Here is a 27,963-nt window from a genome sequence, read left to right as displayed (position 1 = left end):
AAGTGGCTGGGGCGGGGGAGAATTTTCTGGGATTTTTATTCTTTTTTTATTCTTTTTGTGGGTTTATACAGGCTAGCGTTGTACCCATTGCTAAAGCTGCTGATTCTGCCACGTACACTAGAACAGAAATTTCTCAGAAATTAAGTCAGTTCCCCTCCTCATTAATTCACTGCCTGCCTCCCAAACCAACACTGGTTTGCATCGCATCCTGCTCGCAACACGCACCTCCCCTGTGCAACGTCTGACCGCAGCTACTGTTCTGACTGAGGAATGAAGAAGCCGAGAGTCCATTGAACGGTGGATTTCCCTGTACAACGTGGCCTGGTTGGGGTTTGGTCCACGAAGGACAGCGCATTACCCGTAGAGGTCATCATCGTTGTCTTCGCTGTACACATTGCCGCCGCTGCCACCTCCCGTGCCTTGGCTTGGGCCAGCACCTCCCTGGTTACCGGATGGGAACCTACCAGGGAGGAAGAGAAGAGACCGCTTAGGTTTTTCCTAGAAGCACAGCCCTTACCCTCTACCCAAATCCTAGACTTCGAGCCACAGAACATTACAGTGCCAGCAAGCAAGAGAGACTTGCGCTGCTGCTGATCCTGCCTGCCTCAAGAGCAGAGTCCTGTAACACAGTGTCATCCCAAACAAGCCCCCAGCACAGCCCCTGCCACTGAAAACACAGCCCAGCCTGCCATGGGTACAGTTTAACAGGGCAGGGCCTAGCACGGGGAACAAGACCACTGTAACCAGATTCAACGGTGAGGGGAGACAGGTAGAACAGAATCACTGAACCATAGAAAATTAGGATTGGAAAGGACCGTACTAAGTCATCTAGTCCAACCCCCTGCTCGAAGCAAGCCCAGCTCCAACTAATGCCCCTGCCCAAGCCAGGCCCAGCTGAAGAGCATAGCTACATGCAGCTGTGTCTGAAGCATCCGTCTTTGGGAGCCCAGCTATATGCCTGCACGCCCTGGGCCCCTTCACTCTTACCTGAAGCTGCCGAAGCCACGGCTCTGCTGTAGAGTCTGTGCAAACATCTCATATTTCCTGATGTCGTTGTCGCTGACGGAGCGGCGAGCGAAGCGCATGGCCTCCTCAAAGTGGTCTCTGCGGATCTCGGGGACAGGGTCATCCTCCTCCACTTCCTGCAACAGGGCAAGAATGGAAGCATGGCTCACCCCCCAGCCCAGGCACCTGTTGCAAGCAATGCTTCCTCACCAGCCTTCCAAGCACCCCTCTCAGGTCAGCACTATGATCCAGGGGAAGGGAGGGACTGGAGAGGGGATGTAGCAGCAGAGAAGAAAATCCCCCAGGAAGTCAGGGAACAGTTCTCTTCACAGATATCCTGCCTGGGTCATCGGGGAAGCCTACTCTACCCACAGCTGCAAGAACAAAGGCACCATGCTGACCTCATGGGCTGCTCAGAGCGAGGCGTTGCTACCCCGAACGCCACAAACCCAGACAAGCTCAGCATCCCACCCCAGAGGGGCTCAGCCAGCTGCACTCACCATAGCCGAGGGGTTGGTCTGCCTCTCACGCTCCCGCCGGATCTCACTCTCAATGGACTCACGGATGGCCAGTTTGCAGGCACGCTGGCAGATCTCTGTCAGGTCAGCTCCGGAAAAACCGTTGGTCATCTTAGCCAGGAACTCCAGATCCACGTCCTGCAGAGAACATGGCAGGTCTCCTTCACATGTTATGTTCCCTGGTAAGACCAAGGATCTGCCACAGGTCCTGAAGGTAGCCAGCTGCCTGCTTACAATTGGGCTGTGGCTGGAAAGTAAACTCTACCATTTGGCTACCTCCCTGCATGCCCACTAAAAACTTGGATCTGCAGCCACAAGTCCCTCTGCAGCACCCATTCTGGAGGGAAAGGCAGGCTGCATAAGAGCTCTGTTCAGATGGCAGCACCAGGGGTTGAATCAGTACAATGTTTGATGGCCTCTTACAGCAAAACATTTAGGGCACTGGCTCACAGTGCAATGGTAACACAATAGTCAAGCTCCAGGGGAGCATGGAAGCCCCATTCATAGTTTCTAGGGTTGGAAGGGACCTGAGTAGATCATCAAGCCCGACCCCCTGCCATGGCAGGAAAGAGTACTGGGGTCAAACGACCCCAGCAAGGTGTACATTCAGTCCCAGAACACATCCTTGAAGCAATACCCTGCCCTGCCTTGCTCCAAGAACCTTTCTGCACTCTCAGCAGCAACAATGTTCCTGAATGAACACCAGAGAACTGCCAAGAACACAGGACCTCTGTGAGTTGAGGGTAAATACGGCGTGAGATCCCAATGAGGGTCTGACATGTTTCATGTGCCTGGGGCAGGGATGGCAGCTCTGCTGTCTCCTGCTTGATCCTGCAAGGCTATTTCATCAATTATTGTTGTGACTTTTCATTCATCTGCCAGTCCCTCCCCATCACGTCTTCATTTTTAGTAACCATTTTCCTTCAACCTAGATTAGGGTGCTCAACCCCCAGGCCATGGCCACAGCCTCCAGCACTGGGTCATCTGGCATGTGGGGCTTCCCACAGGTCCAAAAATTTGGGGGTGGGGAGTGGTGGCACTGCTGACTGCCAAATTCCTGGACATGTGGGGAGCCCTGTGGGCTTGATAGCATGGCCCAGAGCACTTGACTGGGGGCACAGAGTGGTGCAGCGTCGAAACTTGGGTGTGTGGGGAAGATCTGGGCATACAGGGCCAAGTGTGGGCAGCACAGGGCCCCAGTGCCCAATCCTGGCATGCAGGGGCCAGACAAGGCTGTGTTGGGCCCAATCCAGGCCAGAGACTGGCCCCATACCATTCACCTGGCCCCGAGAGCCAAAAGATCCGGATGGATTTCCTTCCCTTTCCCAGACTACATCAGGCAGGTTTCACTGCTGGCTGGGGCAGAGGCTGTGGCTCTTCAGTGATGGGTTAGGAACAATCAGTCCTTTAATGATGTGCAGCTCATCCCAAGGAGTCAAATTAAAACTACCTCCCCACCTCCAGTTTCCCTCTCCCCTCACCCTTGCTGAGTGTGCTTCCTCCAGGAATCAACAAGAGAACGTCTAGCACAGAGCTCGGAACTTGCCTTGGCAACAGGTGACTTCCTCAGGTTGGCTTTAAGGATAGCAACCCGGGACTTCTCATCAGGCAGGGGGATGTAGATGAGCTGATCCAGACGGCCAGGACGCAGGATGGCTGGATCGATGATGTCTGGCCTGTTGGTGGCACCAATGATGAATACGTTCTTCTTGGTGGACATGCCATCCATTTCGGTCAGGATCTGATTAATGACACGGTCTGCAGCGCCACCACCATCCCCAATGTTCCCACCTCGGGCCTTTGCAATGGAGTCCAGCTCATCGAAGAAGAGCACACAGGGAGCTGCTTGGCGGGCCTGGAAAGGCAAATGCACATGGTCCCTCAGCGCCTCCCACTGCAAGTGCCAGAACCATACTAAACAGCCCCTAACCATAAAGAACATTTGTTTGTGCGTGCCAGGCACACTGGAGTGCTGCTAGGCCTACCAATGGTGCAGAGCTGCTGTGGGACCTTACACGAATTAGTGGCTAACAGGATACCTCATGACAGAGCTGTGGGGGACTGGGAGAGCCTTCCACAGCACTGGGTCCTTATTCCACATCACTACATCTGAACATCTATCGTGCAATAGGCACAGGCTCTGGTAGGGTCAGAAGCAAACCAGGTAGAGACGGACTCTTACTACAGGAAAGCTGGCCCATTCTCTAATGTCAGGATAACAGCTCCTGTTTACACCAGGCTGCGTGACAACAGTCAGCCTACCCTGGAGCCACAGGCTGGGCGATACTCTGGGGAGGACACACAGGGTCAACAGCAAAGCCACTTACCTTGTCAAAGATCTCACGCACGTTGGCCTCGGATTCACCAAACCACATGGTGAGCAGCTCCGGCCCCTTGATGGAGATGAAGTTTGCCTGGCATTCATTGGCAATGGCTTTAGCCAGCAGCGTCTTACCACAGCCAGGGGGCCCATAGAACAGGACCCCTTTGGAGGGAGTCATGCCGAATTTGAGGAATTTGTCTGGGTGCTCCACAGGGTACTAAAGGAGGGAGAAAACTCAGGTGAGTCCTGGCTGTGTAACAAGTCAAGCCAGATCCTGCCCTGGACCCTGCTGGCTGGGAGTCTAAAAGCTGGTTTCCTTTAGAGTTTTCAAGCCAATGTCTCAGGAAGGTGAAGCATCACCTGGGCCCTGAAGAACCCTGGAAACATCTCACGTATGCACTGCCTGGGTAGAAAGCAGGGCAAGCTTCTTGCGTACCACAGCCTGCTCTTGGGCTGCAAGTCTGCCTAAAAATTTAAGAGGGAAAGTGCACTCCACCCTGGCTATCTATTCTGAGACGGCCAAAGTGCCTGAACTGGGAATATCTGCCTGCAAGAGCAGATGGCTCTGTCTCACTTCAAACGCAACCAAAGGTAGAATATGGTAAAGCCAGAGAAGCACAGGCAAGAGATGTCAGGTGCTTTTAACAAGAGGACAGTGACGTTTCCTCAGCATCAGCCTCAATTACGGCACCCTGCAACTGAAGGCAGTGGCATGTGGGAGATCCTGACTTTGGCACCTTGGGACTGGCACAAACGTCAGGGACAATATTTTTCACGAGATGCTGGAAAATTCTTGGTGACTCACCTGCCTGCTCTGCACACACAGATACAAAGCTCCTGACTACTTCACATGCCCTGCCAGTCCAACAGCTGGGAACAGGCACTTGGGATGTAAAGGCTGTGCCTACACTGAGATTCTGCACTCATGTCCACATCAGAGAACACAGCAAGAACCCCAGTGACTCCCTCAGACCAACATCTCTGTCCCTACTAGCACCCACAACACCTACAGAGAAGCACCAGTTGAGTCAACCAGCTCTGCACAGGCTCAACTGTTACATGGACAGGAAACAGCAGGAAGTTGAGTCAATAACAGATGAAAACCTGTGGTGGGAAAGTGGCCTGTGGGATTGATCTTTAGTCAGGAGCTATTTTTAGGAAGCTAGAAGCACAGCAGAAAACCAGTTAAAACAGCTCACTAGAACTACAGGGGCAAGGGTTCAAGCCTCAGCTCAGGACGTGTGCCACAGCCCATCCCCAGCTGTGACCAGGTACTTGGTCATGCAGACTGGGAACAGTGAGGCAGCCACACATGGTGCTAGGCACACTTTTCTGCATCACCGGCTACAGAAACTGGTGGGTCTTAACCACACTAGCCTGATGGAGCTGCTAAGCTAGTGGGCTATCCAAGCCTGTTTCGTTTATTGTTATTTATAGGTAACTTTCTTCCTACACAGCTGATATAGGAATCTTTGTAGACCCTTTAAACGAGCAACTAAAACAAGGACCTGGTCTCTCTTTCTCTCTCTCTCTCTCACACACGCTCCTCACCACCTTACCTGTACGAGCTCCTGGAGTTCTCTCTTGACATCCTCTAGGCCACCAATATCCTCCCAGGTAACTTGGGGCACTTCGACTACTGTCTCCCGCAGAGCTGAGGGGTTGCTCTGGCTCAGAGCCCACTAGCAGAGACAAAAAGAGGGTTGCGTGAATTCTAGCACACTGCATTTCGCTGGCTCCAAGCAAGAAATGGGCAGACACAGATTTTTCAAGAAGGAAAACTGAGCATCTCTGCATTACCCTGAAGTCATCCATGGTGACAGCCAAGGAGTTCATCACTTCAGCATCAATAGTTTCATCTTCCAAGTCTATGAGATCCATCTTCTTCCTGATGGCCTGAAGAGCAGCTTCTGAGCAGAGAGCAGCCAAGTCAGCACCAACGTGGCCGTGGGTCTCGTTGGCCACCTGAAAGCCAAGCATCAGGCGTGACTCACAGAAATCTAAAAGGGAACCCTTCACAATGGCAGTTTGTGCTCATCTTCTAGCCATCAATGCAATCAGTAGGAAATGCCATAGAACAGGCAGGACAGGACAGGAACTTTGCTGCTCTCTTGTCAATGAGATGAGCCTGTATCACCCTGTTCAGAAGAGAGAGTGGCTCTGACAGAAGAGGCAGAAAAGAAATCTAGAACTGGTAAATACGAGTTCTAAAATTACAGCTTTGAAGACTGGAATGATTTGTTCCCTGGACTGGTAGAATAGCCAGTGCGCTTCCCACAAACACCAGCCCCATCCAAACATTCAGATCGCTCCATCTGATGTGGCCCTTCTTATTCTTGGCATCTTATGGGACAGCCAAAATGGTAAAACCCAAGGTTAGTGTCAAGATGTTCCTGGAATCAGGTGACTGCAGATTCATTTCATACAGTTCTGGCATGGCCCCCCTCTCACCCACATTCACAGTGGCTCTTAACCATACCACTACTGCTAGTGACCAAAGATTCCCCACATACCCCTTCCTGCCCTGCCAAATACTGGTGTGTGACAGTCATAACTGCTACAGCTCATCTGTTGCTCATCCACAGGCTACTGAGTATCTGCCTGTGCTCGCACAGATACGTTTCTAGGAAACATGTTACTAACCTGCTCCAAATCCACGTCATCAGCCAGCTTCATGTTCTTTGTGTGAATCTGCAGGATTTCCAGGCGTCCCGTGGCATCAGGAATACCGATATCTACCTCTCTGTCAAAACGACCTGGGGAGCACAACATGCACACTGACATCTCTGGAACCAGGCAAGTACCAGTTCCTGCCTTCCTCTGTCCCCAGCCCCACTGAAGAGCAGGCCAGGGCCAGACACCTCTTCCAAGAAACCCAGCACTTGGATACCTACAGTAAGGGATGCTACAGAGAATCCTGGCAATTTGAGAAGGAGGGACTCAGCCAGTCAGGGGAAGTGAGAATATGGGTCTAATTAGACAGAAGACAACAGAACAAGGGGAATTATGAAACCTAGCAACAGTCCTCTGCAGTCCAACAGCCCAACTTATATGTAGGTGAAGGTAAGTCTTCCCCTTACCCATTTCTTTTACTGCAACCTGTGTATACACATCACAGGCAGGAAACACATACGTACTCAGAAGCAGACTGAAGTCTCTCAGAACTCTCCAGAGTGCCATTCATGGGGTATCACAGCTGTGCACGCTTAATGTTACACAGCCTGGCAAAAAAGGGCTCTTGATTTGACTGGTACCGCTGCAGTAACAATTAGGGCAAATGTAGGCCCCAATCCCAACCAACCATCAGAACTGCTTGCTCAGCAGGCTAGTTATGCATTTAACTGGCCATTGGCCCATTCAAGTTCCAGCAGTCTGCAATGCAGATCTGTACAAGCTGCTCCTCCTAAGGGGACATTTATTCTTGGCACCAGGTGCTGAAACCAGGCCTGAAATTCCCCAGCCATGTCCCAGCATTTCATTTTAAGACGGGGTAATTTGAAGGCTACTGCTCTAGTTGGGGCTGGTCCTGCTTTGAGCAGGGGATTGGACTAGATGTGACCTCCTGAGCTCCCTTCAACCCTCCTTTTCTGTGTTCTATGATTCTAAATTAAGGATCCATCCTTAAGTTATTGCCCAGCCACAGTGGTGTATCAAGCATCCTCAGGGTTTCTGGCTAATACTGTTTGGAAGTAAACAGTCAGGGAAGACGGGCTCACAAAACAGAGGCCAGGCCCTAGCATGGGATTTGCTGTCATTAAGGCATTTGGCAACCTCCTACATTTATAACCTTCCAGCAGAGATTACACTATGAAATGCTGAAAGAAAGCAGCTGAGTTTGAAGTGAGGCACTGAACAGGTGTGTGAGCAAGCTGGTAAATCACACCCACAACAGCATCTGGCATTTGAGCTGCTGATCAATCATTTCATGCTCCCAACAAGAGAATGTGCAAACAACAAGCTGTAACAAAGCAATGGACAACAAAAGGGTGCAAGGCCAGTTACCAAATCGCCTGAGGGCTGGGTCAATGCTGTTAGGTCTGTTGGTCGCTGCCATAACAATCACATGTGCTCTCTGCTTCAGGCCATCCATCAGAGTCAGCAGCTGAGACACTATGCGGCGTTCCACCTCTCCATGTGTCTACCAAGAAAAAGAGCAAACAGCAATTATAAGAGATCAGACACAAATGATCCTGCAACACCATCCTGTGTAGCAGCTGCCCTAGAGCAGATGTTAGCAAAATCCTCACGCTCCTAGGAAGCCTAATCTTGCGTGCCCATCCAAGTCTGTGATTCTTCCTCACTCTGACTGAAACCCAAGCAGGAGGTTAGGGTGTTGCATTTATACCGCATTCAGATACCAAGTGTCAGTCCAGCTGTCATTAGCCAGGCACTGCAGAAACGGGACTCCTCATTTACCTTCTCTCTCTTTGGAGCAATGGCATCCAGTTCATCAATGAAGATGATGGCAGGAGCATTCTTTTCAGCTTCTTCAAAGGCTTTCCTCAGATTACTCTCCGACTCTCCAGCCAGCTTGCTCATAATCTCAGGACCTGCAATAGAGAAGCAAGATGATGTCACTTGGGATAGGAGACAACTAGCCACCGGGACATACAACCAGATCATTCATTCCACTGAGAAAAGGCCAAGACTCGTCTGCAAGGATTCTGCACTTTTTTTTAAAACAAATTGGAGATGAAGACCAGGATTTCTCCCTGAATCTGCAGCAACATATCTAAGAAAGTGACACTGCTTTCAGCCGTCAGCCAGGAAAATCCCAAACCAGCTAACTACGCTCTATTTGAATAAGAGATACTAACTTTCCTTTCTCCTTGATGTCACCCTCTCCCCTCTTTTGGGCTCCCTGTGATGGCAATGATTAGAAGAAAAGTGACCAAACTACAAGGCAGAAGGCAGGGTAGATTTGCACCTTATGAATGAACTGAATCAGAGATGCCTACACCTTCAAGGCAACAGCTCGTGATAGCCTGCTCCACTCTTAGCATCTGACAAAGTGAGCTGTTGCTCACAAAAGTTTACGCACTTCTGATTCAGTTAACTTATAAGGTGCAAATCTACCTTGCCTTCTGCCTGACTGCAGACTAACATGGCTACTTACTTCTCTAGACATAAAACTACAAGGTCAAGAAATTGATGGGAGAAGAAGAGGAATCAAACACAGGTGCTTTCTGACTACATGGTTTGCACAACAAAGGTCAGGTTTCTTTTCTTTAGGCTCCTAAAACAAATGAGTTTCTAAACCGCATCTTCCTTTGTACACCGAGCAGACTTCAACTAGGACAGCCCTCTTGTAAACACCTGAGTCCCAGAAGGCTATTGTTCCCCTGAGAAGGGGAGGGAAAGAGACAAGATCTCCTGCAACAGTGGAAAGTGTTACAGACTCGCCGTCTGGGTTCTACCATGACAGCGGGGCTGCAACGGATCCCCAAGACAGAATATTCTTCAGACATGGCCAGAATTTCCTGGTTAAAACAAAGGAACTGTCAGTCGTGACTGGAGACAGATGCAGCATGCAGGCAGGTGCCAAGCGTGCCTCACTTCTACTGCTCTCTCAATGTACCCTCCTATCCTATAGCAGCACCTTGTTCCATGTTTGGGACTCACAAAACCACCCACTAAGCAGGACAGAACAGCAGCAACATGCCTCTAGGGCAGTGGTTCTCAACCTAGACAGACTCTAGACCTTTTTGGTCCCACGACCCATTTGTAAACATCAATGGCCAGTCCCGACCCAGCAAATAGTTCAAGTAGAAAACAGCCCCCTGGCCCTACCAGTGCCCCTCACTCCTGACCTGCTGCCCCCCCAGCCCCCAATATGCAGGGCAGGGAGTGGATGTGGGGTACGGGGGGCCCGAAGCAGCCCTCTGCAGGCTGGAACTCTGCCAGCCTGCAAGGAAAAACCCAGTTTCTCATGTTTTCTGCTTTAAAAGAGGATCCATTTTTAAAGTTTGTTCATGACTCTTTTGTATATTCTTGTGACTTGCTTTTGGGTCACAACTCACGGGTTGAAAAATGCTGCTCTAGGCACCCCCTTGGAATATGCCAGCCCTTAGCTTTCACTCTTTTTTGACTGCAGAAACACAACAGAGCAGCCTTTCTGCTGCAAAGAAGTCAGAAAGATCACAACTATGGATTTCAAACAGAAAGCTCTGGGTTTATCTTGCGAATCTTGTTTGCAAACCTAATGGTGCTAACACCATGCGACACCCCAAAAAGACCTAAGGACACCCTAGAGTGCCATGGCAGCTTGGTTGAGAATCACTGCTCTAGAGAAAGGGCAGGTGCTGTGCCCAGATATCCCCTCAGCACCTAGACTGGGTAGGTTTATCACATATACCCAAAGGATTTTAATGTTTAAATATTCTGGCCCTTAAAAAAAAAAAAAGTGAAGTGAAGAGTCAGACTAGGGCTGTTTTCCCCACATTGCCCCTTATACAGCATGGCACCTTCTCCTGCTCTCACTCTCAAGACTATTTGAAGTAATCTGAGATCTGTGAAAAAGCTACAGTCTTAAGCCCAAAGAAGAGGAGACTGAGCAAAGAGAAAGATCTGACTATTACCAGGACATTGCTGGATATAAACCATGCACCACAGCCCATACAGATATGGGCCTTTGGTGATCACGTTAAGGGGCTTAATTAGAAGTTTTGCCCCTTTCACTAGTGCATGAAGCTCTAATTACAGCTCTGGGGAAAGCGCCTCCTAGTGGAAGTTGATTGAAGCAAGAACAACTCCCTGCATCAAGAACAAACTCGGAGAACAGCCAGACAGTCACTTATGAACACCTCCTGAATGCCACAACTAGCAGAAGCTAGGACTCCCTCCAGACATGTTCCAGAGCTAGGTGTTTGAGCCCCAACCCACCCACACTCGCTATCAACACCCTCAGGCAGACGGAAAAAACTGGACTCATGGATGGAGAGTTGGGCGCCCTCAATCCAAACCACCTTACAATTCTTATCCACAAGATTTTAGATCACTCTAAACTGACACTCTGGAGGCTTCTCAGCTGGAAATCTCAGGAGACATGTCTGAAACAGGTAAGAAAACACTTCAGTTGAGGCGGATCTACCCTGCTGAGGGCACTTCAAAAGCAGCTTCAATGCTTCCTGTTACCCAGAGCCAAACGAATGTTTCCTGTGATTGGCATAAAGGAGTTTTTGGGCAGAAGACATTCCTGCCATTTACTTACCATTGATCAGGAAGAAGAAAGCTCCAGTTTCATTGGCCACTGCACGAGCAATCAGGGTTTTACCAGTGCCAGGGGGACCATACAGCAGTATCCCACGGGGAGGCTGAGGGCAAGAAGGGGCTGCGTTAGTAAGCTAATTTTAAACTTGGAACCTGAAGGGTATGTGGAGAATGCTTCAGAGCTCTGATGCAAGCTCATGCAACAGTAATGGGCTGTCATCAGCACTCCTAAAATCCTTCAAAACTAGGGCTGGAAAGATGTTAAAGCTGCACAGAAACAAAAGGCTGCCCACTAATTAGCTGGGCTCTCCAAAGCAAAACACTGCCCTTCCAACTAGTCCACAGAGGGACAAGCACTAGGCCACAGGCTACAGTTTCCAGCTTGTTATTGTGTTAGAAATCCTAGGGTCCTGCAGAGCAGCAAGAAAGGTCACAGGCTACCCACTCAGAGCCTACTGGCAGGACCAAAGAAGAGACTAGCAGCACAAAACGAGTCACCAGACATGCAGAGCACTAGCAACATATTTACCTTCACACCAATGGCCTTGAAGAGAGCAGGGTGTCTGAGAGGGAGCTCTACCATCTCCTTGATCTGAGCTAGCTGCTTCCTGCAGCCTCCAATGTCATCGTAGCCCACTTCATTCAATGACTCCTCCTCATCCTGCCAGGAGGGAAAATAATTAGTGCCTAAGGGAAGCAAGAGTTGTTCAGTCTCCTTAGCCAGCTAGGTCCTAGGAATCCCCAGCGAGACTAGAGCTGTGGTTCTCAACCTTTTTAGACTCAGGGCACCCCTCCATAACTTCTGTGAATTGAACAGCACCCTATTTCTAAAACTAGCTTGTTTAGTCTCCCAGCTCAGCCAAGGCAAATGCTCAAGAGGAGGGCAGAGAAAGGGCTTCAAGGACATCTTCAAGACCAACTTGAAAAAATGCAACTTCCACATCAACTCGTGAGAAACTATCGCCTGGGACCATCCCAAATGGAGGAAGAGCTTGTTGCAAGGATCTTAGTACTTGGAAACCTCACAATGACAACAGGAGACAGAAGTGGGAGTGGTAGAAACAGCATGTCGTGGACCAAATCAGGAATCCAGATGCTATCCACCCTACACAGAAACATGTGCTTGAGTTGCAGAAGAACCTGTCGATTCTGGATTGGCCTGGTCAGCTGTCTTTGGACCCACAGATAAAGGCAAGCATGGGAGACAATCATCCTCACCCATTAGGGACTGCCAATGGCAATTTCTAAAATTAGCTTATTTATTACAGTGTTTACCTCCCCAGCCCCTCTGCAAGAAGAGGGGTAAATGGCCAGGCCTGTACTCATCTCGTACTGCACAATACCCTTGAAAGGATCTGGCATCTCAGGGTGCCCCCTCACCCAGGTTGAGAATCACTGGACTAGAGGCTTACCAGAGAAATAAGACTGGGGCATTCAAGGGCTCCCAGCTCCATGACTCCCTCTCTAACCTTGTCTAAGTCTGTTTCTCCAACTGCACTTTCCTGACTGGAGAACAGGGAGGGCCAGCAGCCACCTACCCCACGTGGGCTGCGCAAGGGCCAACTATTGTGACTGGCTTCAAGAGGAAAATGCCCTGCTAAGTAGTATTCGGCCCAAACTCCCAACTCCCTGAACAGGCACCTTCTCAGTGCAAGGGTCAGAGGCGACTGGCACCCTTCATTTCATCACTCACCATGGATGCTGCTACCAACCTGGCGCAAAACAGCAGAAGACTGAGAAGCCAACTCCAGCTTTAACTGCCCTGCCCCATCAGCTCACTTCCCTTCCCAGAACTAGATCTGTACTTAAGCCCTCGGCTTTCCCACACTTACAGCACAGTCCCGACCCGAGGTATATGTTGCTTCAGTGGGCCACAGAGGTAGCTGCCAGAGGCAGCATCAAGACAGGAATTGGCTGAACACTTAGGTTTTATACCACCACTCTACTATGCTGCCATGAGCCCCACTATCCCAGCTCCCAATCTAGGTCCACACCAGGGCAGCAGTGTGTCCCAGCACAGATGTGCCCAGGGACCTCACCGACCCACTTCAAACCTACCCGTATGCTGGCGAGGCCTCTCCAGAGTCATTGCCAGAGATTGTTCTCAAGCAGGCTGAAGACCATGGTCTTGAGAGTAGCCACTGACAGATACCCTGGAATGGTCTCGCCAGCTGGTTTCCAGGTCTGGAGTGTGTAAGCAGGAACATTCGTGCTGGGCCACGCTGCTCCTGTAGTGCAGGCAAACCCGCGGTGTGAACACAACACAAGCATCACCGAGTCTCACAGCTGGAACATTTGCAGCAAGGATTATTCTGGGATTATTCCTGCCTGGCAGAGCACAAAGATCAGCTCTGCACTAAGTACAGGCCAAGTGGGTCCATAGTACAACGTCAAAGCAAAGCGAGACCTAACAACACACTTTAATGCTGGAGGCAGATGTCCAAACAATTCCAAAACTTCAGGTAACTTTTTAAGCATTGGTGGGAAGACACCTATTAATTCTGCCTCTCTCATTGCCTGTTCGGCCTCCCTAAGCAGTTGATCATTGCTAAGTTTCATGAGAGTAGGCACATGCCAAGGATCAGCTACTATTCAAGGAGTATGACACAGCACTCAGTGCCTTGGCTAGCAGGCAATCAGCTCCTTATTTGCAACATTTTACTAATTCTCACACACTGTGGAAGGCAAAGACACCAGATACTGCTGGTGAGTACAGCCAGCTGTGACTAACACCCCTCAGCCCACTGTTCAGAAACCACACTGTTGATGGCATCATCACAAGTCTCTGAACTCAACCCTCCTTATTTATCATATTTGGACATATATTCAGAAAACAGCTGAGCGAGTGAGTGAGCATGGGCACTATCAACAGTGAATGCTTACACTTCAAATTCTCAGTGCCTATGATGGTGCTTGCCTGATGAGAGCCAGGCCCACCTGCCTACCACCTTCACACTTGCTACCCTCTATGCAGAAATGCCAAAGACATTCAGGAGTGACTTGAGATTCTGAGAATCTTGGACTTTGGATGCCCAACTCAAAAGGGGGCCAATTACAGAAAGTGCTGAGCATGCCAAAGATTTCATAGATTTCATAGACATTAGGGCTGGAAGAGACCTCGGAAGATCATCGAGTCCAGCCCCCCGCCCAAAAAGCAGGAAGTCTGCTGTGGTCATAGGATCCCAGCAAGATAAGCATCCAGTTTGCTACTGAAGGTGTTCAGAGTAGGTGCTTGAACCACCTCCGATGGCAGACTGTTCCAGACCTTGGGGGCTCGGACAGTAAAGAAATTCCTCCTTATGTCCAGCCTGAAACGGTCTTGCAGTAGTTTATGACCATTCAACCTCGTCATCCCTTGGGGTGCTCTGGTGAACAGACGTTCAGGCCCCTTCCAAAGTATCTCAAGTTTGGAACTTAAAAATATTTTTTGGAATTCTTTTTTTAAGGTCCCTAACTTGTCTCTTTCCGCAAGAGGAAGAGATGGGAATCTGGCCATTCATTCTGGGTGTGCCGTGTGCTATGGGCAACTAAAAGTTTTGAACCAGAAGATCCATTAAGCACTGCCACATGCATGGTCGTTATCAAATATGAAACAGTAAAGTGCAGAATCTCATGGCAAACTTAACCATATAAATACCTCCTCCCTATAGGAAGGAGAAGAAGATCAAAGAAGAACATGCCCCTAGCAGCTTATACCCCAAAACTGGATTTTATCAATAGCCACTGAGTGTGTTCACAGCTCCTCCATGAACAGGTTTTCTGCCGCAGAAAGGGTAAGTGGGAAGGATCTTATGCCAGGACTCAGCTCACCTCTCGTTTGATGGGCTCCCCTTCGCAATGGATCACGGTATCTGGAGCCACTATGCAATAAGGGCTGGGGTCTGTCTCCACCACTTTGAACTCCACTGCACGCATCCCTCCACGCACCAGGAAGATGTCTCCTGTAAGAAGTACTACGTCTCAGTACCACATAGCAGCCAGTAAGCACAATGTCAACCCTCACACCACCCCCACCAGCACCATTCCCAGGGAGGACATACAGGACAGAGGTTGCTTAGACCAGAAAGCACAAAGGAACCTGTAGCTACCAGTTGCCAATGCTGTGTTGATTCCAAATGCAGCATGCTCCACAGCTGTCACAGCTCCAATCTGCCTCCTGCTTGGTTAATGTTCCCATAATTTGGAGCAGGAACATGGTGAAAGGCAGAGGAGAGAAGCATTTTCTGCTTAGAGGATGCCAAAACGCCCTGTCCAGATGAGGTCCAGGTAGAGTCTACACTCTGATTTCTGTGTGATGGCAGACTGTAGCCTGCCAGCTCCCAAGGTGAAGACTACAGATCCCCAGTACAGCTCCCTGGCCATGCAAAATCCAACTCGGGAACTAAAGGACAGGCAGCTACAAGAGGAAATAAGGGACAGCTACATCAAGACTGAAAGCATCAACCCAACTGACAGTCAATGGGAAGCTAAAGAGAAGCCAACACACCTGGTTTCAAAAACCATCTGAAAGGAGCTGATTCCACCTGAGGGCCAGGATCCAACCCCCCAAAAAGGCTGGACTCTTCCTGGAGGGAGTCAAACCAACCAATGCACCCTATACTTTTTGACCCTGGTGGCAATACAAGTGACTACCAAAAGCTGAGGTTCAGGTGTGGAAGTGCATCCTTACTACCGCCCTCCTGCCTACCCATCTCCTTAGGCCACCACCTCATCCTCTTTTATTGTCAACACCAAGGGCATACATATACAAGGTTTGCAAGATAGGGTGTGAATTTACAGCAGGGTAGTTACTCTGTGGTAACTGCCAGCGCACACGCTCTTCCTCTGTGCTAAATGCAAGGTAGCTGGTCCATTCATCGAGGAAAAAGCTCCTTGCATGAAGTAAGAGCATACCCATTGGCATTTACCATGGAGGAACCCCAGCCTACCTCTCATGAGCAAGCATAAGCAGGCATGCCCTCAGCATGTAAGAGAAGACAGCCTCTGGAGCTTCTCTCTTTCCTCACCACTAACCAGAGAAAAGGGAACTCCTGGCCAGAAGAGGGAACTTCCCTGCTTCACAAATGGTGTTTGGCTTAGCTGTATGCAAGGTTTAATGCACGCAATAAGCACAACTGGCCAGATTCCTTGGTAGGGGGCGGTATTCTCCTCTCCACTTCCCTGGCGTGGACTCTTCATAGATTCTAAGGCCAGAAGGGACGGTAGAGATCGTCTAGCTTAACTCCTGAGCAGGGCAGGCAACACTGTGTCTGGAATCCATTCTGGCATAGCCAGAGAAGATCCAAAGACACCCAACCCTGACTGAAATTGCCCTCGATGGAGAGAGTCCCCTACGGCATAAACATCCCCTACAGATGGACAGTCCCCTGGTGGAGTTCATTCAACCATGACAGCCCTTCACTTAAAAGTGTGCACATTATTACTAGTCTGACTCATTTAACCTCAACCCTCTGCTACTGGATCCAGTTATACTTTGTTCTGTTAAACTGAAGAGCCATCTATTAATCACATTTTTATCCTGCCAGTGGCATTTATAGATTTCATGACATATGAGAGACATGTCATGATTCCCCTGGCTCTTCAACAAACCTTCTTCAAATTATCAAGTGTAGATACTATATCTGGATACCATATCAAAAACCAAACAGAGTAAGAAAAACTGCTTGCATGATACCCCTGTTCATACATCTAAGGACCACATCAGATGCCTTAGCCAAAGCTTCACATTGGCAGCTCATGTCAACCTCAGCTCCACTATGACCTCTACATCTTTAAGAATTATTTTTCCCAGGGCGGAGGCCCTGCTCTCTGAAGCATAGCTTCCATTTCTTGCTCCAAGAGGCATGACTTTCTTTATATTTAGTTATACTGAAATGTTTTGTATTTTCACACGCAACTGACAAGGGCTCGTGACCTCACTGCATTTATCTACCACTCCCCTAGTCTCTGGATCATCCAAACTTTTGAGGTTATGCTTTCTTCCAGGTCATTAACAAGCGAAGGGCCAAGAACCAGTCTCTGGGGGACCTCAATAGAAAAACACCAACTCCATTAATGAGTCCACTGAACTCTATTAGTTTCCCAGCATTTAATGCATGGCATATGGATTTTGTGTCCGAATTGAGATGTCACACGGTTCCAAGGCAAATACTTTAGGCAGGTCTATTCTACTATTCCCTTCCTCAACCAAATCTGTAACCCCCAAACTGTATGTTAGCCTGACAACTTTCCTGCCCACCTCACTTCATATTTTTATGATCCTCTCCTGCCCTGGACATCAGCAGTTGAACAGCAGCACACACTCTGTAGCTGAGCGGACTGTATGCTATTGCGAGCCAAGCAGCTGGGGGGAAAACTCATGGAATCCAGATAAGAAATTGCACGCCTAATCACAAAGATGCCCCTCAGAGTCACATCCCACCCCCATTTACATATGTATACAACCAGGCTTTTCAGCATTAGAACTTTTCTCCTTGCTGTTAGTCTCACTACTTTTTTGCCCCCGGGGATGTTAGCAGCATGGGCTATTACCTTTTCTGATAGGTCTATATGCTTCCAGGAAGTATGGCTTAAGGTAGACCTCAAACAGATTTCCTGTGATCCCCTCTACTGTGTCGTCGATTGGCAGCACATGGATGCGTTTGCCGTACTTCACATCTGGGCAAGGCTGGATGCTGAAATGCAAGCAGACTGGTAAGTTATACTGCTCGTTTTACCTGCAGGGCTTGGGAAGGACCTTTGAGGCCTCAAACGAGACACAAGTACAACAAAGGGACGAACCCCAAGGCCCTGGTGAAAACTATGGGCAACATATGAGGAAGAGAAAACTGTGCCAACACTGAGGACCATGACTCCCTTTCCATTTTTGCCTCCGCAAGCTCTGGCTTTCACTTTGTTCCCTTTTCTCCACTCCTCGCCACCTTCTGTACCCTGTAGAGGTGCACCTATATATTGGTCCATATCGTACTGGCACCAATGAAAGGAAAACTGGCATTATCAACAATCAGCTTTTTTTGGCTGATGTGGCCAATAACATCGCCAACAAATGCCATATGCATGTGCACATGCGGAGCATACGTGCAGACAGGAACACAGCTTGGCAGCTTGGAGAGCAGTATCTGGCCAGGAAGTTTGTGTAGGGGAAGGGGAAGATTGAGTGAAGGAATAGGGCTGGGGCAGGATCCCCACAGTGAAGGAATAGGGCTGCGGCAGGGGCTGCCCAGCCGGGGCAGGAGGACTACTCCAGCCACTACATGCACTCCCAGGGGAGGCATGGAGGGCACATGCCCCCAAGATCCATGTGGGGCAAGGGCAGGCTGCCCGCTGCAGACACAGGGGCTGCACCAGCCTCTTCCTGACAAGGGGGCTGGGCCAGCGCTGCACTCGGGGCAGTCAGTGGCGCTGAGGAGGGGGTATGGCAAATTTCGGGGTGGCTGCAGCCCCCCCTTGCGTCAACGCTGCCCACCTCAAACATAGCCCTGGCCCAGCCCCTGCACCGGGAAGACACCGGCACAGACCTGGGCCTACCTTCGCCCCATGCACAGATCCAGGGGGCACATGCTCCCCATACTTCCCCTGGGGTGCATGCAGCAGCAAGAGACACCCCCCACCAAGCTGCCTGTGGCGCCATCCCACACCCTGCCCTACTCTGTCTGTGCAGCCCCAGCCCCACTCCCTCCCTCACCACAGGGGGGCCTCGATCTGCCCCCACCATGCCCCTTCCCCCCCAAACAGACTGACCAGCCAGACACTGCTCTCCATCGGTATCGGCCCTAAAAAATATCTTTATCAGTTCACCCCTAGAACTTTGACTGTTGGGAGAACCGAGCTTCTTGCTCTTCCTCCACAGACTCCTTAGCAAGCAGCAGACTAAAGTTGGGCAGATATCTGCTCCCATTCCTAGTTATCCATCTGTACATTCTGAGCAAGGGATACTCATCAGCTACTGTGTGTCAACAGCAGCAGCAGACCAGATCATAAAGGAGCGAAGAATGGGGCTGATGGAAACTCCTCCCCTCCTCATCCCCCCACCCCCCAACACCAGGGAGCTAAGTCCCCACTGCTAACCTTGGCAAAAGCATCTGTAGCGCTGTGAAACGAAGATCCTAGTTTCTAGTAATCAGCTAGTAACCAGATACTTAACAATCCGACGTAGAGGGAAGCTCATAGATAGAACATTAGTGTTTGCCTGAGCCTTTCCAAACCTTGCTGTATTCTACATTCTTGAAAATATTTGATAGCTTCTCATACTCATTTAACCTCTATTTTAGAGAGGTTTTAAGCTGAATAGTGAAGGAAAAGATCAAGTGCCCCAGAGGAGGAAGAAATGTAGAGACAATGAATCAGGAAATGAACAATGCGTGAATCGAGATTACAGCAGAAGCAAGGCTATAGTAAGAAATGCAACAAGCAATTTACAAGCAAAGGAAATGAGCAAGGAAAAACCTGAGTCATAGAGAAGTAAGACTGGAAGGGACCTCCAGGGGTCACCTAGTTCAACCCTTGTCTGAGGCAGGATCAGCCCTGTCCAAACCTTGAGATCAAGGAGGATTCAAAGCTTCCATACAGTTAAGGACAAAGCATCAAGTAGAGCCACTGCACAGGGTCTAAGGTGGTACTAAATGGTCTGACACAACAGATTACCTGCTGAGATGTAGAAGATTTGGAAGTTTAGGACATGAATGAACTGATGGGGAAGGCACTAGCTTTTGAAGAAGTGCCAAACCACGATCACCCTTCTCCAACTGCACTGTTCTGACCGTGACAAACTCCTATTTCCTCTGCTCCATGAACTTCGGAGGACATCTGTTTTGCAGAGCTTGAGAAGTACTCAAGACGTCATGCCTGAAAATCCTGTGAAAGCAGCAGGAGTTTCAAGGTTCCCTCAAACATTTCTGGAGGGCTGAATTAGGAACACTGAAGTAGCAGCAGCCAACAGCCTGCAGAGCACATTGCTGTGCTTTAAAGCCATTGGTAGACACTCCCTCCAAGTCATCTCTTCCAGCTCTCTGGTCAACACAGCATTGCTGCCTATGCTATATGGCATTGTGCTTCTCTGGCCCACTTTGCAAGTCAAGCATCAGGGCTTCCACAGCATCTCTGCCAGAGTTACAACCCCTTCAATTAAAACTGGAATGAACTTGATATCCTGACCTATTTTCAACATTAAAGCAATTTGTTTTACACGTGCATCAGCTTTGAAAATGAAAAAGATTAGCAGTCGCTTTCACTTTCACTTCACGGGTGCTTCTATTGCTGCATCGCATGTGCAAGCTCAGGGCTTGAACTACAGACTTCGTAAAGGAAATGATGATATTGTGAACCACTCCTGAGTGAACTATCATTGAGATTTTTATAAATGCTTAGACTGTTTAAAACCTGGTGTGGTGTAATGCGATGGTTAACCTTTAAAGTTTAGAAGAGGAATTTCCTGTGGTGGGGGGTTGAGTTTTCAAACCATTTAAGTAGTACGACTTGTGTTCCCAAGCCATGTATGCAGTTTCAAAAATGGAAGATACCAGCTGCATTATACAAATTTGAGCCGGCAGCGTGGTTCAAAGTCAACCAAATTAAAACCCCAGCCACAGGATGTGCTCCAAGAGACACTGTGTACTTACTGAAGACTCACTCTCGGTTACTGACCAAATTAGCACGAGGCCAGCTAAAACAAACTGCTTAGCTAACGCATGAAGATTCACCAAGCTGGCAAAGGAGCCCTCACCTGATCACATCACCCAGGCGCACTCGGAGGTTGTTGCGAACCACCCTATTCATGCGGATCTTCTCATCTGAGCAGGTATCATCTGACAGGACAATGCAGACTGCCTCTCTCCTCTTCTTTCCTTTTAGCAAAACAGTGTCTCCTCTGAACAGCTGCAATTCATCCATTTTTGCCTGTGAACAATGACAACATTAGAGTAAGCAGAAATGTAATGGTCTTAGAGAAAACGACCTGATCTAAGTGTTACATTTTGACAGTGAAGGTGCTGAACAAGTCATGAAGTGCCACAGGATACACTTGGGAAATTTGGTCGTCACACCAGATGGCAAAGCTAATATGTTTAACAATTTCTTTGCCCCCGTCTTCCTAAGTAGGGACCAGGACAGCCACCTCCCTGCTGGGTCCCCCTCGGGCCCCGGGGGAGGCACACCTGGGCCACGGGTTAGCGAGGAACGACTTAGGGAGCTTCTGGAGGGGCTGGACGTATTCAAGTCAGTCGGTCCGGATGAGCTCCACCCTAGAGTTCTAAAGGAACTGGCCGAGGTCATTGCAAGTCCCCTGGCACGGCTTTACGAGCACTCGTGGTGCTCTGGAGTGGTGCCGGAGGACTGGAAGAGGGCCAGCGTGGTTCCCTTCTTCAAAAAAGGGAGGAAGGAGGACCCTGGAAACTATAGGCCGGTTAGTCTGACCTCGATCCTAGGCAAGCTGTTCGAGAAAATTATTCTGGCACACATACAGGAGGGGCCAGCTGGGGACTGCATGCTTAGGGGCAACCAACACGGGTTCATCAGTGGCAGGTCCTGTCAGACCAACCTGGTGGCCTTTTACGATCAGATCACCAGATCATTAGATGCAGGCTTTTGACACTGTCTCTCACCCCGTTCTCATTAAAAAACTGGGGGGCTGTGGTGTAGACACCCACACAGTCAAATGGGTCGCCAACTGGCTGGAGGGCCGCACCCAGAGGGTGGTAGTGGATGGGTCCTTCTCAACCCAGAAGGACGTGGGCACTGGGGTCCCGCAGGGTTCGGTCCTCGGGCCCGCACTGTTCAACATCTTCATCAGTGATTTGGATGAGGGGGAAAAAGCACCTGTTCAAATCTGCTGATGACACTAAGATGTGGGTGGACCTAAGCACATTAGAAGGAAGCAACAGGCTACGATCAGACCTAGACAGGTTACAAGGGTGGGCGGATGAGAATAGGATGGGATTCAACACCGACAAGTGCAAGGTGCTGCACCTGGGGAGAAAGACCCCACACCTACAGGCTGGGGAACTCCCTTCTCGTCAGTGCAGAGGCAGAAAAGGACCTTGGAGTCATCACTGACTCCAAGATGAACATGGGCCGGCAGTGTGGGGACGCAGTCAGGTAGGCCAACCACACCTTGTCCTGCATCCACAGATGCATCTCGAGCAGGTCCAAAGAGGTGATCCTCCCCCTCTATGCGGCACTGGTCAGGCCGCAGCTGGAGTATTGCATCCAGTTCTGGGCGCCACACTTCAAGAGGGATGTCGACAGCATGGAGAGTGTCCAGAGGAGGCCACTCGCATGATGAGGGGACAGCAGGGCAGGCCCTATGAGGAGAGGCTACGGGACCTGAACCTGTTCAACCTCCAAAAGAGAAGGCTGAGGGGGAATCTAGTGGCCTGTTTAGTCAGGGGGGGATCAGCAGGCATTGGGGGAGTCCCTGTTCCCCCGAGCACTGCCAGGAGTGACCAGGAATAACGGTCACAAGCTGGCAGAGGGCAGGTTTAGGCTAGATATCAGGAGGCGCGACTTCACAGACAGGGCGGCTAGGGTCTGGAACCAGCTTCCAAGGGAAGTGGTGCTGGCTCCTACCCTGGGGGTTTTTAAGAGGAGGTTAGATGAACACCTTGCTGGGGTTGTTTGACCCCAGTACTCTTTCCTGCCATGGCAGGGGGTCGGACTAGATGATCTGCTCAGGTCTCTTCCGACCCTAGAAACTATGAAACTATGGCAGGCCAATTGCCAGCCTTGAAGCTGGGCCAGGTCTTCTGTTCGACTGACCACTAGCATTATTTTTAGAATCACAATATTTGATGAAAACACTTACAGACAAGAAGACAGTTCCTTTTCATTTCTACCCAGCACCACTCAAGTGTTATGTTTCCCCTTAAGCTTTTGTGCCGTTTTACATGGAGTAAACTCATGCTCAACCCCTCACCAAATATCGAGTTTCAGACCAAAATACAAGACATAATGCACATAACAAGTACATAATTTTTAGCTTTATGTGAAACATACCTGGGACAGTGACACAACGCTATTGTCCTCATTGATGGCTTCATCGACAATTAACCGATTGGGTCTGTTCTTCTGCTTCAGAATTGCAGTTGATAAGTCATCTCCTTTAGAACTGAAAAGGAAAACACAGGACTCTTTAGCTTGGACACGGCTCCTCCTTTTCTAGCCATACCCTACTTTGCTTTCCTTGTTCTACACAAGCTATAAACTCTTTTTGTTACTTTGCCTGTTAGAAGTTATGCTGGTTTTGAAAGGCAAAGAATAATACCTTTACAGGATAACTAATGCAAGAGGTGTACCAAGAACATCTTCTGTATGAAAATTAATTCAGGGACATTATTAACCCGGAACTAAAAGAGCTATGAAGACAGTTAAGAAAACAGGTAAAGCTCAGTAAAGTGTTCCTGACTGGAATGTACTTGCCTAAAAACAAAGGTATTGTAGCAAGATTAACATTTGCAATAATATGTAAAGGAATATCATGGATGCAGCCAACCGGGTAGAACCCATTTGGTCACAAATCACAGCTAAAGAGGAGTTACAGGACAATGCTACAGTTCAAATTGGATGAGGACTGGAGCTTAGCTTGGGGAAGGCTAGCAAATACAGTAGAAATGTTTATGTATTGCTGCAAGCATCCAGGAAAACAGCAAAAGCTTCCTTGCAGCATTCACTAGCACCTTAGAGAAAGGGAAATGAAACCAACTACTTCATTTGTCCTGTCCACGCCGAGTGAACTGAAAAAGCAGGAGGGCCAAAAAAGGGTGAAACATTAGATTTATAAAGTGCTTTTGTTTCAAGTTATAATGCATCCAGCAAAAGATACTTGATTAAAAGAGAAAGGAATTTGAATACACGCTCTGGAGAAGGTTGCAAAAGTTTCAGGCAGTTCTGGTACAAGAGCAGGGCAGGATTTTAATGCTGTGTTGTTAAATGTGTGGCTGACACCTCTGGATGGTTCAGAGATACCATAAATGAGTGAGCAATGATATTATGCACAGCCAGGCTTGGTTCCAATAAAAGGTCACCCCAAAATAACACACTTTAGCCCAGGGTTGGATCCCAGGAGGTTTTTATTGGACCAAGAGGATGGCTGCAGACCACTCCATTATGGGCAACTGGAAGCTTGGAGAGCCCCAGCCTGGAGGGGAGGAGGTGGAGCGGAGCAGGCAGGTGTGGGGCAGAGTGCTGCCTGGGGAAGACCAGTTGCTTTGTTTTGCAGGCTCAGGGGCTCTTTTAGAAATATTTTACTGTCACACCAATGCAATGATAAAGCAGATAACAAATGAGGCACTGACCCCCTACTCTAATGCTTCAGAAAGACTATCATAGGATGAACAGGAAGGCAGCTGGCCCATCTAGAAACAGTTTGGGAAGCTTGCCTGAGCAAGGCATTAGGAGGTAAGAGGCAGGACTCAGCAAGGAGAAAGGGGCAGAGCTATTCTAAAAGGAAAAACCCTCTGGAATCAGGAAGCAGGAGCCTTTGTGTGGGCAGCTCTGGACAAGTCACTTTTCCCACAGCGCGTTTCAGCTCCTTCATAACAGGATCGCTCCACTCAACTCTCCAGGTAAGGGAGGAGTGTCAACACAATGCTCTGAACCTGCCATACACAATTCCCAGACAGATGTTCATTAGAAACAGGCAGGCTGCTGGTTGTGACTGTAGGTGGGACTGATTCCAGCAGCAGCCCAACCAGGTGGTCCTGACTGTGATAACACAGTGAAACAAGCAACCCAAGATGCACAAGCTATGGAGCCAGCTAAGCTCATCAGGTGAAACAACCGGTTTGCTAATGAGATGCAGGCTCTGCATGCACCACACCTCCTCTGGGGGATGGGAAGTTCAGAGTGGCCAAACTTTAGAGCCATGAACTTGATGGAGCCAAGAGAGATCCTGTAAGTCAGAAACTAAAGAGGCTCGCTGTGGTACTGAGATGATCAATGGCAAGCCTCAGGCTGGCTAATGGAGAGCGCTGCGAAGTGACATCACCGCAGGGAACAAAGCCAGCACAAGTTCTGCAATAGAAGGAATACAGTCCTCTCTAACCAGGGAGGAGTCCTGAATGCAAGTCATGACCCCCCTGTACAGAGCATGTAGACTTAAGGACCTTCTGATAAGACTCAACCTCCTGGAGCAACCCAAGGCACCACTGCAAATCACAGCCTGTCTCTGAGGACACAAAAGCTGGCTGCAGGAGTCTGGGGTTGGTACTGTGGGGCCAGCATTACACATACATTACAAAAACAGAAAAGGAAACAGGCATCAAGCTGAAGCTCAGAGACAAGACAGTGATGAGGAATGAAAAACTCGGGAAGGATTGTGAGAAGGCTCAAGTATCATTCAGCACACTGGGGGTTGAGCAACACACTGGCAGGTGACACCTAACTTGAGTCAACATGAGCTAATTCATCAGAGGAAAAGAGTTTTCACACTGAAGGACTTTGAACTTGCACAATCCAGACAGAAGAGACTCTACCAGCCAGATGAAGCAGGTTACATGGTACACAGCAGCTCTTCCAGCAAGTGAAAGGCTTAGGTGCACTAACAATTGGGGAAGATGCCAAACGATGGCACGTGTTCATCCAGACGAACAGGGCCAGCTTCAAGTCACCTCAGCTCCGAAACACAGTGGAGGATGAATGGGCGCACAGAAAGGAAATGAGAAGTCGGGCAGGTCATATCATGGCTTCTTGTGAAAGTGAAAATGTTGCTTCGCCCAGAGAGAATTAGAGGGACCGAGAGCTTGACAACTCCAAAAAGCCCCATGCCAACGGACGAGTCATCGCTTTCTTTTTTCATGGTGGCCTGCAACATGTGTGCCATTTTGATTTTAGAGACTTGTAGATCAGAGGCGTAGTGCGCACAGCACGTGCCAATCCCTCTCCCTAGCACAGTCCAGGAGTTAGGCCGTAACCCCGCCAAGCGGAGCAGTCCAACCAATGCCCAATCCCAGCTCTGGGCAGAACATGTCCCAGTCCTAAACCCCATGTTTCCTGGTCCCCATTAAGAGGGACCTCTGTCCCTGCCTTTACAAGGGAAGCTCTGTCTGCCAAAAAGAGAGAAAAAAAAGACTTAACAATTATGCCTGATCATCTGCCCTGTGGTAAAGCTGTTGCTTTAACCGGTGATGAAACCCAGGCCACACTGTGGTATACAGCAAGACTGCGTGGGGAAACAAGAGACATTTCCAGCGCTGGTTAGCCATTCTTCTGACAGCAACCCGCCCCAACTTCGCCTGGTGCCACATGGGTACCAGAGATGGGACAGAGTTACATCAGAACCAGAGGAGACCTGGCTTTCTGTAACGAACCTGAAATGAGTTTCAACCTCTCCGTGCTGGTAAACCGTTTCACACCGATTCAACCAGACTCACTCCCGCCAGGTGCCAGGAACCCGTTTCTCAATGGAGAAGACGCCCTGGATATTTTTTACAGAAATACCATGCAACGCGGCTTCCCCCCAAAGCTGATCTGGGAGTGCCCATCTCGCCGGCAGGGCACTGGGACGGCCAAACAGACGCCGTCTCAGCGACCACCCATTCACATGGTGAACACCTAATATTTATTGAAGTCTGCGGACCGAAGCGGGGATCGAATGACAGACTCTGACTCCCTGCTGGGGGGCTGCAAAGAAGACTGTGAGGCAGGGGCGGGTGACAGGATAGGAACCAATGGGCTCTGGCTGCAGCAAAGAAAGTCAAGGTTAAGAGGAGGAAGTTTCTCCGGAGGAGGGAGGTGAAGAGTGGGGAGGGGGTGCAGTCTCCATCCTTGGGGGGGGTGGGGTTGAAGACCCGGGTAGACAAAGGAGGATGGAGTTGGGGTTGGTCCTGCTCGGGGCAGGGGGGTGGACTCAGTGTGGGCCAAAACCAGCTCTTACAACCCCCTTTGCACCCCCCAGGGAACAGGAGCAGGCCAAGGCTGTGGGACATACACACAAGGCCACGACCTAGGCCGCACGCCCCTCCCCCACCTGGGGGCGGAGCAGCGCCGGCCCCGCCCCCCCTCCCGGGCCTGCATGACACAGCGGGATCGGGCCCAGGCCTCGGGCCGCGCTGCGCATGCGCGGGGCCCCTCGGAATGGGGTGCGGGGACGAGCCAGTGCACATGCGCGCGGACCCCCAAGAATGGGGTGCGGGGGAGTGCGCATGCGCGGGGGGCCCTCAGAACGGGGTGCGCGAGGCAGTGCGCATGCGCGGGGGCCCCTTGGAACGGGGCGCGGGGAAGAGAGACCTAGGGGTGGCCCCGCACTCACTCGGATCCCGAGGCCATGGCGGCGGCGGCGGCGGGCGGCGGCGGGCACGGCTGGGCTCGGGCTCTGGCGGCGGCAGCTGCGGGCGCTAGGCTCTGACTGCGCCTCAGCGCCGACTCATCGGCGGCGAAAGCTCCGCCCGCTGCAGTCTGCCTAGCAACCGGCGGCCGCGCCCAATCGGAAATTCGGGGCCCGGGCGGCTCCGCCAATGGAAAAAAACAGCCAATCATCCAACGGCTCCCGGTCCCGCGCTACCAATGGGCGCTCGCGGAGCCAGTTGCGTTGTTCTGCCCGGCAACGCGCCGCGGCGTGGCCAATGGGAAAAATGACCAATGGGAAATATCGGCCCGTGGAGTCCGCCCTTTTCGTCATTCTGCCTAGCGAGCCTCGCTCCATTGGCTGGTGCCCACGGAGCCAGCTAATGAGGGAAGGCGACGTGTGATTGACAGGCCTGCTGATCCCCCCTCCCCCCAGGGAGACACGTGCTGCAGGGGCTCGAGGGCCCAGGGCGGGGCCGGGGTGTGCGCGCCTCGTTGCGGCCGGCCCTCGGGGCCCTCACCCCCGGCACTGCCACCTGCTGGACAGGGCGCTCGGGCACACGCAGCAGAGGGGTTGTGCCCTGTGCTGGGCGGGGGCCGCTTCTGCAGAGCACGCGGCAGAGCAGCTGCGGG

General features: G+C 50.4%; 1 protein-coding gene across 1 annotated transcript; it reads right to left on the bottom strand.

The window, feature by feature from the left end:
* Window positions 1-19: 19 nt before the first annotated feature.
* VCP (valosin containing protein) lies at window positions 20-27,453 on the bottom strand. Its single transcript, XM_090037534.1, has 17 exons — window positions 27,296-27,453; window positions 23,044-23,155; window positions 20,777-20,949; window positions 17,587-17,729; window positions 14,866-14,996; window positions 11,585-11,716; window positions 11,057-11,159; window positions 8,263-8,396; window positions 7,849-7,984; window positions 6,490-6,602; window positions 5,647-5,811; window positions 5,406-5,528; window positions 3,851-4,063; window positions 3,070-3,378; window positions 1,506-1,661; window positions 988-1,142; window positions 20-460 (listed from the first exon to the last, which is right to left on the bottom strand). The coding sequence occupies exons 1-17, from the start codon at window positions 27,310-27,312 to the stop codon at window positions 355-357; spliced, it is 2,421 nt and encodes an 806-aa protein (XP_089893660.1). The 5' UTR covers window positions 27,313-27,453; the 3' UTR covers window positions 20-354.
* Window positions 27,454-27,963: the final 510 nt, after the last annotated feature.

Source organism: Crocodylus siamensis, chromosome 3 (assembly GCF_052110815.1).
Source record: "Crocodylus siamensis isolate JL-2025a chromosome 3, ASM5211081v1, whole genome shotgun sequence".
In the NCBI taxonomy this organism is placed as follows: Eukaryota; Metazoa; Chordata; order Crocodylia; family Crocodylidae; genus Crocodylus; species Crocodylus siamensis.
Note: the sequence above shows the minus strand (reverse complement) of the source record. Positions and strands in the feature narration are given on the sequence as shown.

Excerpts from the sequence above, each read along its gene's own strand:
- VCP (XM_090037534.1), bottom strand. Across the intron at positions 11,160-11,584 it reads TCAAGGCCATTGGTGTGAAG|CCTCCCCGTGGGATACTGCT; the intron begins GTAAATATGTTG and ends TCTTGCCCTCAG. Across the intron at positions 3,379-3,850 it reads TGCGTGAGATCTTTGACAAG|GCCCGCCAAGCAGCTCCCTG; the intron begins GTAAGTGGCTTT and ends TTGCCTTTCCAG.